Source organism: Podarcis muralis, chromosome 1, assembly GCF_964188315.1.
Source record: "Podarcis muralis chromosome 1, rPodMur119.hap1.1, whole genome shotgun sequence".
Lineage (NCBI taxonomy): Eukaryota > Metazoa > Chordata > Lepidosauria > Squamata > Lacertidae > Podarcis > Podarcis muralis.
This window is the reverse complement of record NC_135655.1, coordinates 4,180,696-4,199,684: the sequence shown is the minus strand read 5'-3', so window position 1 is coordinate 4,199,684 and position 18,989 is coordinate 4,180,696. Positions and strand designations below refer to the sequence as shown.

The following is an 18,989-nucleotide window of genomic DNA, read 5'->3' as shown; positions in this document are numbered from 1 at the left end:
ATTACCTGCTGCGAGCCATCATGGTTGGCTGTGACAGAAATGTATAATAATAATAATAAAGGACTGCAGGAATGGCTAAAATTGCACCTTCTTGGCAGTGATCCCCGCCACGGATCTGTCGGAGCAGATTTCCACGGCAGGCACCGAAGCGTCTGGCACCGGCAACATGAAATTCATGCTGAACGGGGCCCTGACCATTGGGACGATGGATGGCGCCAACGTTGAGATGGCAGAAGAGGCTGGAGAAGAGAACCTCTTCATCTTTGGCATGAGAGTGGAGGATGTGGCTGAGCTGGACCGGAGAGGGTGAGTATGGCAGAAGCGAAGGTCTCGTCCACGCTTTTCGCTTGACCTGTATTTTGATTGGATTGTGCACCGATGAATTCCGCCCCCCAGTTCCAAGAGCTTTTCCTCTTTTTTATTTTTATTTTTAAATTTTAAATATATTTACAGTGGTACCTCTGGTTACGTACGTAATTCGTTCTGGAGGTCCGGTTAAAGCATCCATGATTAAATGGGCGCAAGATATTGGGGAAAATATTATGCTTGAACAATGGGGGAAATTGTGCAAAGAAGGTATGAAATTCACTCTGTGTTATATATTGAAAGAAAGTTACCTTAAAATGCAACATAGATGGTATTTAACACCTGAAAGAATAGCAAAAATGAATAAAAATTCACGTCACTAGAGGTGAATACCAGGTCTAAGGCATGTCCATGACTATGAGTTGGGCCCAACTTATTCAGGGACAGCCCCATGGAGGAATCAAGGGAGTTCACATGTCTGCCCCTCCTGGTATAACAAAATGAGATAGCTGAGGATGTCTTGTGACTGCAAGGCCAGGAGCACGTAACAGACCAGGCAGAGGGCCTTCTCGCTAGTGGCACCCGCCCTGTGGAACACCCTCCCACCAGATGTCAAAGAGAAAAACAAGTACCAGACTTTTAGAAGACATCTGAAGGCAGCCCTGTTTAGGGAAGCTTTTAATGTTGAATAGGTTATTGTATTTTAATATTCTGTTGGAAGTCGCCCAGAGTGGCTGGGGAAACCCAGCCAGATGGGTGGGGTAAAAATAATAAATTATGATTATGATTATGATTATTTTGATATACGTGGCCATCGGTAGTCTTCAATATGTTTGCTAAAGGTTTTCCTCCCTCTTTCCATCAGGTACAAAGCTCAGGAATATTACGAGAGGCTTCCTGAGCTAAAGCAAGCTATGGATCAGATCAAGAGTGGATTCTTTTCACCAAAAGAGCCCGACCTTTTCAAAGATTTGGTCAACATGCTGTTCCACCATGACCGGTGAGTGGAGACCCCTTTGCAGAAACCCGTTGACAGCTTTGGCTAACGGTTGCTTGTGCCACACTCTGTAACTTGCCTGGACTCTGTGCCTCAGTCGCAGCAGGGTCTGCTTTCCCTGACCCTCCACTCTGGAAAAAGCTTAAGGAACATAGAATTGGGACCACCAAGGGTCATCTAGTCCAACCCCCTGCAATGCAGGAATCTCTGCTAAAGCATCCAACCTCTGTTTCAAAACCAAGGAAGGCGAGTCCACAACTTCCCAAGGGAGACCTTTCCGCTGTTGAACAGCTCTTACTGGGTTGTAAATATGTACAATTTTTTGGGCAAAGGGTGTTTAAGGGGATAGCAGAAATCACAGGGTTAAAGCTGTCCAAAAGTCCAGAAGTAGCAGTATTATCAATTTACGATGGGGTGGAAGGTTCACGGGCTGTGAAGGACTTGCTCACAAATTTATTGACAGCCGCATGAATTATCACAGCTAGGAAGTAGAAGAGGCAAGCAGAAAATAAAATGTTATAATGGTACAAAGAGGTTTGCGATATAGCTATTAATGATAAATTAACATGTGCCATTAAGGTAAGACAGGGAATACGCAGGAGAAATGATTTTGAGGAGATACGGAGGGTGGTTGTAGAATTTGTACTGTTAAAACGGAAAGGGGTCAAACCATCGCAAGAGGTGCTGGAATTTTGGGAGGTTGGATAGCTATAATGGAAAGGTCTCAGGGAGCACATTTTTATGAATATGTGTGATTAATTCTTGATTTAATAATAAAAAAGTGAAAGGGGAGAAAGGTTCTTCTTGATGTCAGGGCCTGTTGAGGACCCTGTTTTTATTTTGACAGGATACTGGACTTTGATGGTGGCCTTCCTATTTATGTGTAAAATAATAATACAGTGGTACCTCAGGTTACATACGCTTCAGGTTACACACTCCGCTAACCCAGAAATAGTGCTTCAGGTTAAGAACTTTGCTTCAGGATAAGAACAGAAATCGGGCTCCAGCAGCGCGGCGGCAGCAGGAGGCCCCATTAGCTAAAGTGGCGCTTCAGGTTAAGAACAGTTTCAGGTTAAGAATGGAACTCCAGAACAAATTAAGTACTTAACCCGAGGTACCACTGTAATACAGTCATACTTCGGGTTAAATATGCTTCAGGTTGAGCACTTTCAGGTTACACTCCACGGCGACCTGGAAGTAATGGAACACATTACTTCTGGGTTTCGCTGCTCACGCATGCGCAGACGCTCTAAATGACGTCACGCTCATGCGCGGAAGCGGCGAATCGTGACCCATGCATGCGCAGACGCGGGTTGCGTTCGCTTCAGGATGCGAACGGGGCTCTGGAACGGATCCCGTTTGCATCCGGAGGTATCACTGTAATAAAAAAGGGTCTTCATTGTTCAGGCAAAAGCCCCTCTGACGCCCGTTTTGACTCCTTCCTCAAATAGGTTCAAAGTCTTCGCAGACTACGAAGCTTACGTCAGATGTCAAGACAACGTCAGTCAACTCTACATGGTAAGCAGGGTGCAGGGTGTTTGGCTGCGGCCAGCGGTCTCCTGAGATCGCTTTACCCTGTGTCAACGCACTCGCTTCGATCGGCCAAACTGGCCCCGTTCCAGGCACCGCATAATGCCCGTTCCACATTTGTAAGAAGTGCTTTCAAGCGAGGTGCTAGGAGAGGCTGGAGGGAAGCCCAGGGGGGCCTCGTACCATTACTAACCTTCCCAGAATCTCCGAAATGGAGCGAGAGGGAAAGCGCCCCTGCGCCGCCACCACCACGGCCCTTTTTCTGGAGTTCTCCCAATATGCAGGGTCCTCTGGGACAGCAGGGAGGAGAGGAAGTTGGTCCAAAATGCAGCTGCCAGATTCCTGGCTGGGCATTCCCTTATATAACCCCTGTTTTAAAACAGCTGCGGAGGTTTTCAATTCGTTTCCGGGCCCAGTTCGAGGTGCTCACATTGTCTAAACCACTGGGTCTCTTGGGCCTGTCGATAAGAAGGTCGGCGGTTCGAATCCCTGCGACGGAGTGAGCTCCCGTTGCTCCGTCCCAGCTCCTGCCAACCTAGCAGTTCGAAAGCACGCCAGTGCAAGTAGATAAATAGGTACCACTCTGGCAGGAAGGTAAATGGCGTTTCCGTGCGCTCTGCCTTCCATCACGGTGTCCCATTGCACCAGAAGTGGTTTAGTCCTGCTGGCCACATGACCCGGAAAGCTGTCTGTGGACAAACACTGGCTCCCTTGGCCTGAAAGCGAGATGAGCGCCACAACCCCATAGTCACCTTTGACTGGACTTAACCGTCCAGGGGTCCTTTACCTTTACCTTTAATGCCGTAAATGACTCAGATCCCAAATATATAAGGACCACCTCCTTCCCTACAGACCATCTCTGGTGCGGAGTCCGGCAGAGGAGGTCCTTCCTCTTCATAGTTCTCCTGCCCTTAGACACTCAGAGGTGTCAGCCTAGGGTGAGAGGACCTTTTCTGTGGTGGCCCCTAAGATGTGAAACTCCGTCCTCATGGAGGTGTGTCTGGCACCTTCATTATACAGCTTCCGGAGAATGCTGTAGATTCACCTCTTTACCTTGGCTTTGGACAACTGAGGTGTATTTTTTGTGGCTATAAGTTGTTTAAACCTGCTTTTAATACTATGTTTTAATGTTGTGACCTGCCCTGGGACCTTAAAAGAGAGAGGGGGGGAAACACTAGTCTAGCCATAAATACACAAGTTATTTAGCCTGCATACTTTCTGTCTCCCACGCACACCTGTGTTTAGTAAACTGTGGCCTTTTGTAGTTTCCTGGGTGTGCTTATTAACTCCATGCTTGATCACCTGTGGTTATTTCATCAGCATCCTTGTAGCTCAGGTGTGACTCACCTGTGGTCCTCCAGGTGTTGCTGCACTAAAACTCCCTTAACTCCTGGCCATTGGCCATGCTGCCTGCTCAGGGTCCAAAACAGTTCTCCCTCCTCCCTCCTGTAGTTGAAATCCCTCCTTGTTACAATCCTGCAGGTACAGTGAAGTATTTCCTTCACTCCTATATTTTGAGATTCTTCTACATGCTGCACTTCCTATGTAGTTCTCCTCTTGCTGCTTCTTGCAAGATAACCACCTAGAACAGTGGTTCCCAATTGGTGGTCTGCAAACCCCAACTGATGTCCATGGCGCATACCCATCGACTGACTGTTTGTGGGCGCCGTGTGCTCGCACGGGTCATGTGAACCGCACAGGAGCGAGGCCCGGAAGCCGTACATTTGCTCTGAGACATGTTGGCACCATTCACATAACAAGAACTACTACAGAGATGTCAACATTTTCAAAAGAAAGGAATTAATGGCTTGGCTTTTGAAAAGCAGGGGTCTACAGTTCCTAGCTAACTGGGAACCACTGACCTAAAATGTATAAGAATAAGAATAAATAAAATTTATTATTTATACCCTACCCATCTGGCTGGGTTTCCTCAGCCACTCTGGGTGGCTCCCCACAGAATATTAAAAACACGATGAAACATTTAAACTTCCCTAAGCAGGGCTGCCTTCAGATGTCTTCTAAAAGTTATGGAGTTTTTATCTGCTTGACATCTGATGGGAGGGCGTTCCACAGGGCGGGCGCCACCACCAAGAAGGCCCTCTGCCTGGTTCCCTGTAACCTCACTTCTTGCAGTGAGGGAACTCCCAGAAGGTCCTCAGAGCTGGACCTCAGTGTCCGGGCAGAATGATGGGGGTGGAGACGCTCCTTCAAGTAAAACTCTTTCTGGTTTCCCTGCCATCAAACTTGGGGCTGGGTTAGGTTGGAACTTGAAACAAACCGTTGCTTTGGCCCGGAGGGTTTTGCTGGGCAGTCAGAAAGAACTCTGCACATGGAAATGAGAGACTTCCAGTTGGTCGCCCGGTAATGGCAGACGGGAGCTCTTTCGGTTGAAAGAGCCCCAGCGCTGTGAAGCAGGGGGAGACCGCAAGAGCGTCGCGGTCCCCCGGAAAAACCTCAGATCGGGCGTTCTGAGGACCTGGTGATCCGGTGGGTGCCCTTTGGCGACTCCCCCACTCCCCGGTAACCAGGGGGATTTCAGGAAGTCACTTTACAATGTTACCAAGACTGGTTTAATTACAAATAGGATGTATATTTGTTTGTTTGTTTTAATTTTTTTGGAAAATTAATAAAAAAAATTGAAAGGGGGAAAAAGGAAATGAGACCTTTGCGATTCTCAAGTCAGCTTCTTTTCGCAGAACGCCAAGGAGTGGACCAAAATGGTGATCAGGAACATCGCCGCCTCCGGGAAGTTCTCCAGCGACCGGACCATTAAGGAGTACGCCCGGGACATCTGGGGGGTGGAGCCTTCCGACTTGAAGATCCCGCCCCCCAATGTGCCCCGCGACGTGGCGGACGAGATGCTGGCCAACGACACGTCCGAAAAGATGCACGTCTGAGTTTGCACGAGCCCCGGGGAGTTAGCTCTACCCGAGTAGTGAGTGTGCGGCCCTGTGTGCTTTGTGCGAGGCAAGCTCACGCTTGTTTAGTGACGCTAACAGTAGTTAAAAGTTGTGGGCTCTTTTTCTTTCTGCTTTTATTGGCGTTGAAAGGGGAATCTGACTTCTTCCGTGAATTCTGCAGAAGTGTGAAGCCGGTTGAAGGGCACTTCTGAGTTTCATGAACCCCCCCCCCTCCTCCCCCTCCCTTGGCAGCCTGGGAATTCCTAGTCCTAAGTCTCTTTTTCGAAGCTCCCAGGATGGGGCTGCTGTTGAACCAGTTTCCAGGAAGGACCAATGGCAAAATCGAGTCAACAAGCTGCTCTTTTGCATCCTCATCTCTTTTTAAAAGATAAGGGATTGGTTACCCATCAGATAAACCCTTCGCAGAGGGTTTGGGACCTGTCTGGCGAGAGAGGTGTGTCGAAAATGGTGGCAGCAGAATCCCTGGGGGTCTTCATGTTGCTGTCTCAGCCATCTTGTGGCCAAGGGTCTTCCCCACCAAAAAGGGATCCCTGTTCCAATTTGCCTATGGCGATATCCAGACTCCCTTTCTGCATTTCAAAGCTCTGTCTCTGAGCCTGTGGTTTTATTCTCCCAGCATTTGGCAAACGCGGCTTGTTATCTGCTCTGATTTGGAATTAAAATGTGGGTTTTCCCAGGGGAAGCACTGGAATGGAAAAAAAACCCCACCCACTCAGATGCGGAGCTTTAAAGTACAGACCTGTGCCTAGAAAGTGGGGTGCAAAAGGACGTCTGGCTGAGCCCTATAATCTGTCCTACAGTCGCTGGACCAAAGTGCTTTTAACGGATACCCTGAGGTATTGCAGCAGGTGCTATGTGTTCAATGCCATTGGTGCGCTCTGCAGGTACATGCCGGCTGCTTGCCTGCAGTGAGCAAGATGCGCTAAGAAGGGGAGAGAGAGTGTCCTGCTCAGGTAGTGCTTAAAATATCCACTTTTAGGTGCATTAATACAAAAAAAGAAGCCACCAACCCCACATCTTTGCAAGGGCTGCATGCATCAGTTTGTGTTCCCGTCTCCCCGCTTTCTTGTCTCCCGGGTCCACGCCACAAATCTTGCATTCCTGAACATTCACCTGGTAAAATAAAAACGAAACCCACTCTTCCTGTTCATGGCTCGTTTTATTATCGGTAGCAATTTGAACTGGAGTACGGCGCAGCGTTCCTTGCGGTTGACAGCGGCTGTTTCTCTTCCTGCGTTGCTGCTGTCACTTAACACTCTGGAGGAAGTTTCTGTTTGGGAACAGGAGGGAAACAAAGAGGCATGATTGATATTCCTTCAACCAGGGGCCATGCTAGGTATCTACTTAGGCAGGACTGTCTTAAGCATATGCGGCGCCGGGGTGCAAATATCCACCCTACCGCTTCAGCGTCTCACTGGCTCAGTCGCCCCCAAACTCACGGCGCAGAGCCACCTGCAACAGAAGAGCCCATTGCTTCACTTCAACTGATGGAGGCCTCTTCCCCGGTCTCAACTCTCAGGCCCCAGACTCTCAGCCTGGCACCCCTGAGAGCCCGGCACCCGGGTACCCCGCACCCCTAGCACCTATGGGTAAGACGGCCCTGTACTTAGGCTGCCTTTAGGCTGGGACAGGGTTTCCCAAACTTGGGTCTCCATCTGTTTCTGGACTACAACTCCCATCATCCATGACCCACGGGCCCTGCTAGTTGGGGATGATGGGAGTTGTAGTCCCAGGTTTGGTAAACTCTGGTGCAGCATTTGGGCAGAAGAGTACACTCTGTGTACGTGGGTGCACCTATATGCCATTTCAGTAAATATGGAAGGTGTGTTTGTTTTAAATTGGGGGAAGGGAACCACTTGCAGGGGACCAGCCACCTCTGAGGATGTCTCCCCATCGCCTAGGTCATGGGTAGGTAAATGAAGGCCCGGGGCCGGATCCGGCCCAATTGCCTTCTAAATCCAGCCTGCAGACGGTCTGGGAATCAGCATGTTTTTACATGAGTAGAATGTGTCCTTTTATTTAAAATGCATCTCTGGGTTATCTGTGGGGCATAGGAATTTGTTCATCCCCCCCCCCCAAAAAAAAATAGTCTGGGCCCCCACAAGGTTTGCTGAAAAAGTTTGCTAACCTCTGACCTCGGTCAAGTGTAGCCAATGTGGTTTCTTCCGTGTTATATCAGACTACAACTCCAATATAACATGGAGGAAGCCACATTAGCTCTGCAAGAGCTGCCCGGCCACTGAAAACCACCTCTGACTGCAGGCCTATTTATTTATTTATTTATTTATTTATTTATTTATTTATACCCCGCCCATCTGCCTGGATTTCCCCAGCCACTCTGGGCGGCTTCCAACAAAAGATTAAAAATACATTAAAACATCAGTCATTAAAAACTTCCCTACCAAGAAGGCCCTCTGTCTGGTTCCCACCACTGAGAAGGCCCTCTGTCTGGTTCCATGTTGAGGGAACCACCAGAAGGCCCCTGGAGCTGGACCTCAGTGTCCAGGCTGAGTGATGGGGGTGGAGACGCTCCTTCAGATATTCTGGGATGAGGCCGTTTAGGGCTTTCAAGGTCGGCACCAACACTTTGAATTGTGCTCGGAAACATACTGGGAGCCAATGTAGGTCTTTCAAGACCGGTGTTATGCCTTGAACAGGCCCAAGTGCTGCCATGGCATTTAAGCATGTTCTCCTTGGTCATGCAATGGAGAGACATGTTCCCTCTGCCTGCCATACTGATTTCTGCAATGATCACGGAGTTATTTTAAAAAATACTGAGGTTATACTGCTAATGGGTACTTTTGAATTCTGGTGCTGGAGGAGACTCTTGAGAGTCCCATGGACTGCAAGAAGATCCAACCTCTCCATTCTGAAGGAAATCAGCCCTGAATGCTCCCTGGAAGGACAGATCCTGAAGCTGAGGCTCCAATACTCTGGCCACCTCATGAGAAGAGAAGACTCCCTGAAAAAGACCCTGATGTTGGGAAAGATGGAGGGCACAAGGAGAAGGGGACGACAGAGGACGAGATGGTGGGACAGTATTCTCAAAGCTACCAGCATGAGTTTGACCAAACTGCAGGAGGAAGTGGAAGACAGGAGGGCCTGGCATGCTCTGTCCAGGGGGTCACGAAGAGGCAGACAGGACTAAACGACTAAACAACCACCACTGCTCATGAGCAGGACAGGGCAGGACGGTTGGGCAGTCTCTCTTATCAAGGTGCAGGAGCGATGAAGAATGGGTCCTCCCTCTTGCAAAGAGCTAAGGCAAAAAGCCTGGGCTAAAGGCTGCTTCTTGGGCTTTCAGCACAGCAAATTTGCACATCCCTCTTTCTGCTGGAGCCGGCAGCTGCGTGAGCCCAGCTCCCTGCTGCTTCCCAGCCCCCAGAGTGTCAAAAGGAAGTCAGGGGTCAGGGACCCCATTCTGCAAAAGCGTTTCTCTTCTTTCCGCCCACTTACTTCACGATGCCGGCAAGATCAGGGTGGAAGGAAATGTAGTCGTGTCCTAAGCCCAGGGCAGAAGGTAAAGGAATAAACACGACGTTCTCTTTCTTCTCCGAAGCGTTGTATGCAATCTCAAAGAGCTGTAAGGGAACGAATGAGGCAGGTTGCAGCATCTGGGGTTTCTTAGTTTCATAGAATCTTACGGGGGTCGTCTAGTCCAGGGGTCGGCAAACCATGGCCCATGGGCCCGTAGCGGCCCACGAGTCTTGTCTAACTGGCCTATGGCGACCCCTGCCACTGCCCGCTCTTAGCGACACGGGGACCAACTTCTGGGTTGATGGCGCCTGTGTGGATGCTCATGGGCGCTCTCCTGACCCGGATGTGCGCCAGAAATAGCGTGTGCGCACGTACACAGGTGCTCCTCTGACCCAGAAGAGCACGCATGCTCACACGCTCCAGCCCATCCTCCGATAGACGGAGCGTCGACCAGCCCATCCTTGGATAAGGTTGCCGACCTTTGATCTAGTCCAAACCCCTGCAATGCTGTCATCTCAGCTAAAGCATCCAGGATAGATCGCCATCCTATTGGTAAAACCTATTTGGTGTTTCGCAGCTTGACTAGTTGCAGGACCTTAGCCAGACCTAGCAGAGTACACACAGAATCCATGGAAGCAATTGGCGACTTGGCTGCAGACAGGATAGACGAAGCAGGAACCAGGAACTTGTAGTTAGGTGATTATATACAGTGAACTATTTACACGAACAGAACACGGATCTTTAGCTAGCTCTCTCTGACACGACTCACAACTCCTACACTGACACACAGAACTCTGAACCTCTGAACTAACTCATTCCAGTTAGTAGGCCATTAATTATCACTCCCTTGAAAGAGCTTGACCAATCAGGGAGCTATCTGCATGTCTGTTATCACCAGGCAGACTTACTCCTTCAGATTGCCTTCTGGCTGTCTGCCAAACCTTAATTGACTCTGTGTGAGTTGCTGCATGTACACAGTTTCCCAACACATTCAACTTCTGCTTAAAAACCTCTAAGGAAGGAGAGACCACAACCTCTCATGGGAGTCTGACAGTAAGAGCTGTTTGACAGTTGAACAAAGTTTTTCTGAATGCCTACTTGGAATCTCCTTTCTTGCCACTTGATTCAAGCCATTGGTTCGAATCCTACCCTCCAGAGCAGATGAAAACAAGCATGCACCCACCCTTAAGATATTTGAAGATCGCCATCATATCTCTTCTCAGTCTCCTCTTTTCCAGGCTAAACATACCCAGCAACCCTTCCTCATAAGGCTTAGTTTCCAGACCCTGGATCATCTTGGTCGCCCTCCTCTGCACACGTTTCAGCTTGTCAACATCCTTCTTAAATTGCGGTGCCCAGAATTGGACACAGTATTCCAAGTCTTGTCTAACCAAGGCAGAATAGAGTGGGACTATTGCTTCCCTTGATCTGGGCACTGTTGATGCAGCCTAGAATAGCATTAGCTTTGGTTTTCCTGCTGCATCACACTGTTGACTCATGGTCACTAAGTCCCCTAGATCCTTTCCACATGTACTGCTAGTAAGTTAGGTGTCCCCCATCCTATATTTGTGCATCTGGGCACTGTGGTCTAAACCACAGAGCCTAGGGCTTGCCGATCAGAAGTTCGGCGGTTCGAATCCCCGCAACGGGGTGAGCTCCCGTCGCTCGGTCCCTGCTCCTGCCAACCTAGCAGTTCAAAAGCACGTCAAAGTACAAGTAGATAAATAGGTACTGCTCTGGCGGGAAGGTAAACGGCGTTTCCGTGTGCTGCTCTGGTTCGCCAGAAGCAGCTTAGTCATGCTGGCCACATGACCCAGAAGCTGTACACCGGCTCCCTCGGCCAATAAAGCGAGATGAGCGCCGCAACCCCAGAGTCGGCCACGACTGGACCTAATGGTCAGGGGTCCCTTTACCTTTACCTCTTCCTGCCTAAGTGCAGAACCTGACATTTGTCCCTATTGAAATACATTTTGTTAGCTTGCACCCAGGTCTCCAATCTGTTAAGGTCATTTTGAATTCTGGTTCTGTCTTCTGCAGCATTAGCTACCCTTCCTAGTTGGGTGTCATCTTCAAATTGGATGAGCATCCCCTCAATTCCTTCAAGTCATTTATAAAGTCGTTGAACAACAACGGGCCCAGGACAGAACCCTGCAACACCCCACGTGTCACTTTGACGTGGAACCATTAACTACAATACCATGTAAAACGATCAAATTGAGAAACAGAGACACACGACTTGTGATTTTTTATTATTATGGTTTTATCCCACAGAGTTCATGGTCGCTTCCAATGATTCTCCCCCCTTTCCCTCATTTTATCCTCTCAACAGCCTTGTGAGGTAGGTTAGGTCTGAGAGAACTTGCAGCGGCACACGACACGTTTTGTGAGCTGGAATTGGAAACCGCATCCTGTTCTGACAGTCTCATCGCAAGCCCTCCTGCAAAATCACACCTTGCGTTGCGAGGTGAGGCATCGGCCTGTGGTTTCATTTCCACTGTCGAAATCCCCCACCTCCAACTTGGCCCTGACTTTAAAACTTCTGGTGCCACCATTCTTCAAAAGGTTCAAAGCATGTTGCAGCATTAAAAAAAAATTACCATATTTTTCGCTCTATAAGACACACTAGACCACAAGACGCTTTTGGAGGGGGGAAACAAGAAAAGAAAAATTCTGAACCTCAGAAGCCGGAACAGCAAGAGGGATCGCTGCGCAGTGAAAGCAGCAATCCCTCTTGCTGTTCTGGCTTCTGGGATAGCTGTGCAGCCTGCATTCACTCCATAAGACGCACACACATTTCCCCTTACTTTTTAGGAGGGAAAAAGTGAGTCTTATAGAGCAAAAAATATGGTATATGTAGAGTGAACAACCCACTCACCACTCCCTCTCAAAATGAGCACCCTGGTCCCTCTGAAATAAATGCAGGTTGCTTTGAATGTCCAGGAAATGACTAAGCAACAAGGAATTCGAGGCAGTAGTTGCAAAGGATGTTTTAGAGCAACATATAGGGACCAGTTGCCCTACGGCTGTTGGATTGCAACTTCCGCCAGCCCCAGCCATCATAGCTCAGAGCCAGGGATGATGGGAACTGTAGTCCAGCAATCCCAGAAGGGACAAAGGTTCCCTGGCCCAGTTTGAAAGCGTAACCTATCTGACCTTGCATTTTCAGCCCTAGAATGGCAATGACGAATAGTCGCTCGCCTAGGGCGAGGAGAACTGTGTCCCCAGGTGACCGAACAAGGAGCCCTTTGTAATTGTGAAAATAATCCATAGTTCTGCCCCCCTACCCTACCCCACCCCACTCTGCCACCATTTTACAGTGGTGCCCCGCAAGACAAATGCCTTGCAAGACGAAAAACTCGCTAGACGAAAGGGTTTTCTGCTTTTCGAGCTGCTTCACAAGACGAATTTCCCTATGGGCTTGCTTCGCAAGACGAAAAAAATTCTGGGTTTGAATTTCTGTGTGGTGGGTGGCTGGGGGAACAGTTGGGGAGGGGTTTGCAAGAACCTGGAAGCTTGTGTGGTTTTTTTCTGCATTTTTATGATTTTCTGTGACCATTGGGCCACTCTGCTGTTTTTTAAAAAAAATTCTGGGTTTGAATTTTGAAATGCTCTTTACAGTATTTGTGACTTTAAAGAGCACTTAATAAACTCTTGTTGTACCAAATTTGGCTTTGTTTGGACTTTTTTTGACCATAGGAATGCATTAATTGATTTTCAATGCATTCCTATGGGAAACCGTGCTTCGCAAGACGAAAAATTCGCTAGACGAAAAAACTTGCGGAACGAATTAATTTCGTCTTGCGAGGCACCACTGTACTTGCTAAGTGAGCAGATAACCATGGAGGCTTCATTCCACGGCTGCATGGCCTTCCCACTTTTAAAAGAAATGAAAAAAGAAGATTAGAATAGTACAAAGGCTTTGTTACCTTTCTTCCATGCTGTATTGGTATGATCGCATCATCTTCTGCGTGTATGATCAGGATAGGACTGGACAACGCTTGGACGCTGCAGATGGAGACAGAATGCAATGAACCACCAAGCATTTGGTTATTCTGGTTTTATCCTGCATCTTTGGCCAAACCCTGGCTCCCAAAGTGATTTGGAAAATTAGAACACGAGATGATTAGATTTATATACCACCCTTCATCCAAAAATCACAAGACAGTTTATGAAATAGGTGGCACTTTAGCCGACAAGCTGGTTAAATCAATTAAATTTGCACGGGAGCAATTTAAAAAATTGGCAAGTTCTTAAAGAAATGGGAGTGCCTGATCACCTCATCTGTGTCCTGAGAAATCTCTATGCGGGACAAGAAGCTACAGTTAGAACTGGATATGGAACAACTGACTGGTTCAAAATCGGGAAAGGAGTACGACAAGGCTGTATATTGTCCCCCTGCTTATTTAACTTATATGCAGAATTCATCATGCGAAAGGCTGGGCTGGATGAATCCCAAGCCGGAATTAAGATTGCCGGAAGAAATATCCACAACCTCAGATATGCAGATGACACAACCTTGATGGCAGAAAGTGAGGAGGAATTAAAGAACCTTTTAATGAGGGTGAAACAGGAGAGCGCAAAATATGGTCTGAAGCTCAACATCAAAAAAATGAAGATTATGGCCACTTGGCCCATCACCTCCTGGCAAATAGAAGGGGAAGAAATGGAGGCAGTGAGAGATTTTACTTTCTTGGGCTCCATGATCACTGTAGATGGTGACAGCAGTCACGAAATTAAAAGACGCCTGCTCCTTGGGAGAAAGGCGATGGCAAACCTAGACAACATCTTAAAAAGCAGAGACATCACCTTGCCAACAAAGGTCCGTATAGTGAAAGCTATGGTTTTCCCAGTAGTGATGTATGGAAGTGAGAGCTGGACCATAAAGAAAGCTGATTGCCGAAGAATTGATGCTTTTGAATTCTGGTGCTGGAGGAGACTCTTGAGAGTCCCATGGACTGCAAGAAGATCCAACCTCTCCATTCTGAAGGAAATCAGCCCTGAGTGCTCACTGGAAGGACAGATCCTGAAGCTGAGGCTCCAAGACTTTGGCCACCTCATGAGAAGAGAAGACTCCCTGGAAAAGACCCTGATGTTGGGAAAGATGGAGGGCACAAGGAGAAAGGGGCGACAGAGGACGAGATGGTGGGACAGTGTTCTCGAAGCTACAAACACGAGTCTGGTCCAGGGGGTCACGAAGAGTCGGACACGACTAAACGACTAAACAACAACAAACAAATTTAAAAAATAGTTTTTAAGCAAGAGTCATACTTTGGCTTTAGATGTGATGTAGAACAATCTTAGAAGAGGCATTCTTTTCTCTCTCTTTTTAAGTGTGAGGCCAGCTACAAAGCCTTTCCTGATGGCCCACCTGGTCTCCAATATAATTTTTCAGTGGTAGCAGCCCCACCAAGCAGGGAACAGATTTAAGAGTCTAGAAGTACCACATGGTTTTTATTCTAAAGGGCTGGGCAGGGCAGAGCGGTGACCCAGTAAGCCGCAAAAATTGTTCCTCATTTCTCATCAGGTTGATCATTTGGTGACCAGGCAGGAAGTCATAATCCCCATCCTCATCTGATTTTTACAGATCCCCTGAGGGGAAGGTTGTCTCTCTCTGCATACATAGAGGAAGTCTGCAAGTTGTTGTTGTTGTTTAGTCGTTTAGTCGTGTCCAACTCTTCGTGACCCCCTGGACCAGAGCACGCCAGGCACTCCTGTCCTCCACTACCTCCCGCAGTTTGGTCAAACTCATGCTGGTAACCTCGAAAACACTATCCAACCATCTCGTCCTCTGTCACCCCCTTCTCCTTGTGCCCTCCATCTTTCCCAACATCAGGGTCTTTTCCAAGGAGTCTTCTCTTCTCATGAGGTGGCCAAAGTCTTGGAGCCTCAGCTTCAGGATCTGTCCTTCCAGTGAGCACTCGGGGCTGATTTCCTTCAGAATGGAGAGGTTTGGTCTTCTTGCAGTCCATGGGACTCTCAAGAGTCTCCTCCAGCACCACAATTCAAAAGCATCAATTCTTCGGCAATCAGCCTTCTTTATGGTCCAGCTCTCACCTTCCATACATCACTAAAGTCTGCAAGAGTGAGGGGTAAAACCCATTTTGGTCAGGCGCTTTTGGCTGGCATGTGGACCCCAGTGGGGTGACGGCTAAGGGTGAACGCAGACCCCAAAACAGTTCCCCAACCTGTGCCTTAAGGATGATGCCTCCCAAATTAAATTGCAATTTTTAGTTATTTAAGAAAATTTGAATACCGCTTGGTTGCAACAATACCTCAAAATGGTTTACCAAAAATCTATTTTAAAATATATATATATACAGTGGTACCTCGGGTTAAGTACTTAATTCATTCCGGAGGTCCGTTCTTAACCTGAAACTGTTCTTAAGCTGAAGCACCACTTTAGCTAATGGGACCTCTTGCTGCCACCGCACCGCTGGAGCCTGATTTCTGTTCTTATCCTGAAGCAAAGACGAAATGCCGTATTTTTCACTCCATAAGACACACCTGACCATAAGACGCATCTAGTTTTTAGAGGGGGAAAAGCCCCATTTTGGGGGGGGGGGGTCAGCTCACAGTTGTGCAGCTTCTTTTGCAAAGGGGAAAAGCCCCCTTTTTTGAGGATCAGCTCAACTTTGTTGGGCTTACTTTGCAAAGGGAAAAAATCCTGTTTTTATGGGGTTCAACTCACAGTTCTGCAGCTTCTTTAGGAAAGGGAGCCATTTCTACAGTTTCCAGACAGATAATCTAATCAGCCAGTCGCATGTCGCTGGGGAAACAAACAGCCTCCGTCTGCAGAACATTCAACAATGGAGGCCTGGGCAGGTGCCAGCGATCGACCGCACATTCACTCCATAAGACGCACAGACATTTCCCCTTACTTTTTAGGAGGAAAAAAGTGTGTCTTATGGAGCGAAAAATACAGTACTCCATAATGTGGAATGTTGATGGATATCTTAATTTTTTTTCTATATTTATTACCGAGTTTCTCTTTCGAATGTTTTAAAGAGTTGTTTTCACTGAACATTGTGATAGGAATTTTATGGTCTTAGATATATGGTAATGTTCATAAGTGTACCAACCAAGCACAAGAAGACCAACCTGGAACCATTTTGATTCCTAAACTGACCAAATGTTTTCTCTGCAAGGTCAAAGTGGGAAACCTCCCATTGTCTCTTTCCTCACAAATCCTGTCTTAAGGGCACATTTAAGATATGAATAGGGTGTGAGCCTGTGACCTGGCCCAGGAACTAATTATTTATCATTACAAAAGACTGGCTGGGCTCCCCAGGCAATCCAATCAAGTAACCTGTCAGACAGGAAATAAACAACGACAGGAGAAAAACAACATTCAAATTTCTGTTCTAAGACCGCCTTTTTTGTGATGAAGGTGTGATGTATCTGAGGGGTGGTCTTAGGTTACACCCCTGCTGTGATGTATGTATGATGTTTCTGGGGGTGGTCTTGATTTACAGGGTGGCAATTTCAAAAGTCTTTAGAAGGCCTTGAATGCCATTTTTCTGGGTCCCTCCTCCTCTCCTGCAGGTGAGGGGAGCACCCTGTTGTAAGAGATCAATGAAGATCAGGCTTACTAGCTGCCTTGCTTCTCAATATTCTCTGGTTGGCCTCTGTTATCTTCTCCTACCAATAGGGAACCTATGTAAGGACTCTATATGGGCTCTTGTGTCCCCCATAAGGGAAAAGGGCAATTTTTGTTTACAACAACAGCCAGTGTGCGTAATGGTTAAGGGTGCTGGAGAGCTGGGTTTGAATCTCCACTCAGCCAGGAAAGCTCCCTGGGTGACCTTGGACCAGCCACCATCTCTTAGCCTAACTTGCCTCACAAGTTTGTTGGGAGGATGAAATGGGAAGGAAGAGAACCACGTGCACCGACTTGTGATCCTTGGAGGATAGAGGTGGTATATAAATGTTAATAATGATGATAATATTCTCTTTGTAAACCGTTTTAAGGGTTTACTTTGTTTTTACAGTTAAGTGATGCATGCCTTTTATGAAACACAACAAAATAAGAGGACACCAGTTTTGCTCAAGTGTACACAGACTTCCACTGGCATAGGTGCCCCAAACAGAACCACCTCGCTGCCACCGTGGCACCCTTCGGACTCACTTTTTGTCGTTTGGGAAGATCATTCCCGCGAGAGCCATCGTGTCTAAGATCAGATAGTCAAAGCCAGGAAACTTGCGGTAGATCTGTTTCAAGAAAGTGCAGGTGACACGTTAGAAGAAGTCTCAGCGGAACAGAGAGCCTGGGAAAAGGTGGACATTTTCCATGGATGGAAAATGCCTTTGTGAAATTGCCCCAGTAAATGTGTCAGCAAAGCAAATGTGTGTGGGGTGGTGGAGGGTCTATATTGCTGCAATATCGGTGGCAAGAGGAGTCCACGTTCCAAATATAACATATTTTCTGGCTGAGGATTTATGTCAGGGGGCAGCAAGGTTTACCTGGCCAGTTCACTCCAGTGGAGATCCCTCTGTGGATGGATGGTGGCTAACAGAGTGAGGTTGAATCCTGACAAGACAGAAGTACTGTTTGGGGGGACAGTATGCGGGCGGGTGTGGAGGACTCCCTGGTCCTGAATGGGGTAATTGTGCCCCTGAAGGACCAGGTGCGCAGCCTGGGAGTCATTTTGGACTCACAGCTGTCCATGGAGGCACAGGTCAATTCTGTGTCCAGGGCAGCTGTTTACCAGCTCCACCTGGGGCGCAGGCTAAGACCCTCCCTGCCCGCAGACTGTCTCACCAGAGTGGTGCATGCTCTGGTTATCTCTCACTTGGACTACTGCAATGCGCTCTATGTGGGGCTACCTTTGAAGGTGACCCGGAAACTACAACTAATCCAGAATGCGGCAACTACACTGGTGACTGGGAGCAGCTGCCGAGACCACATAACACCGGTCTTGAAAGACCTACACTGGGTCCCAGTACATTTTCGAGCACAATTCAAAGTGTTGGTGCTGACCTTTAAAGCCCTAAACGGCCTCGGCCCAGTATACCTGAAGGAGCGTCTCCACCCCCATTGTTCTGCCCGGACACTGAGATCCAGCTCCGAGGGCCTTCTGGCGGTTCCCTCACTGCGAGAAGCCAAGTTACAGGGAACCAGGCAGAGGGCCTTCTCGGTAGTGGCGCCTGCCCTGTGGAACAACCTCCCACCAGATGTCAAAGAGAAGTACAACTACCAAACTTTTAGAAGGCATCGAAAGGCAGCCCTGTTTAGGGAAGCTTTTAAAGTTTAATAGGTTATTGTATTTTAGTGTTTTGTTGAAAGCCGTCCAGAGTGGCTGGGGGGACCCAGCCAGATGGGCGGGGTATAAATAAATTATTATTATTATTATTATTATTATTATTATTATTATTATTATTATTATTATCATCATCATCATCATCCGTGGGCCAGAGCGCGTGTGGGCCCACAATTTTCTGCGTCTGCACAGGCGCGATTTCTGGTGCTGCAAAAGCGTGTCCCTGTGCCGCGCTGCGCTGGTTTAGCACAGTGCGCAGGGACTCGCAGAGAGGGTGGCTCAGTTTGGGGGCGGCTCTTGGGCCAGTTAAACAACCCCTGGGGGCCGCTTGTGGCCCATAGGCCTTCGGTTGCCAACCCCTGGTTTAGGTTTTTCCCAATGGTAATTCTCGTATTTTTCGCTCTATAAGACGCACTTTTCCCCTCCTAAAAAGTAAGGGGAAATGTGTGTGCGTCTTATGAAGTGAATGCAGGATGCGCAGCTTTCGCTGAAGCCAGGAGA

General features: G+C 48.0%; 2 protein-coding genes across 2 annotated transcripts in view; one reads left to right on the top strand and one right to left on the bottom strand.

The window, feature by feature from the left end:
• Positions 1-6,896, top strand: part of PYGL (glycogen phosphorylase L) — a 60,869-nt gene extending 53,973 nt beyond the window's left edge. Inside the window, exons 18-21 of the mRNA XM_077935618.1 lie at positions 99-306; positions 1,172-1,306; positions 2,755-2,821; positions 5,530-6,896. Coding sequence (XP_077791744.1) covers positions 99-306; positions 1,172-1,306; positions 2,755-2,821; positions 5,530-5,730 — 611 coding nt within the window. The 3' untranslated portion in view covers positions 5,731-6,896. The remainder of the gene's footprint in view (positions 1-98; positions 307-1,171; positions 1,307-2,754; positions 2,822-5,529) is intronic.
• Positions 6,383-18,989, bottom strand: part of ABHD12B (abhydrolase domain containing 12B) — a 37,432-nt gene continuing 24,825 nt past the window's right edge. The window contains exons 10-13 of the mRNA XM_028721634.2: positions 17,357-17,439; positions 13,158-13,236; positions 9,211-9,335; positions 6,383-7,024 (exon numbers count right to left, since the gene is read on the bottom strand). Coding sequence (XP_028577467.2) covers positions 7,000-7,024; positions 9,211-9,335; positions 13,158-13,236; positions 17,357-17,439 — 312 coding nt within the window. The 3' untranslated portion in view covers positions 6,383-6,999. The remainder of the gene's footprint in view (positions 7,025-9,210; positions 9,336-13,157; positions 13,237-17,356; positions 17,440-18,989) is intronic.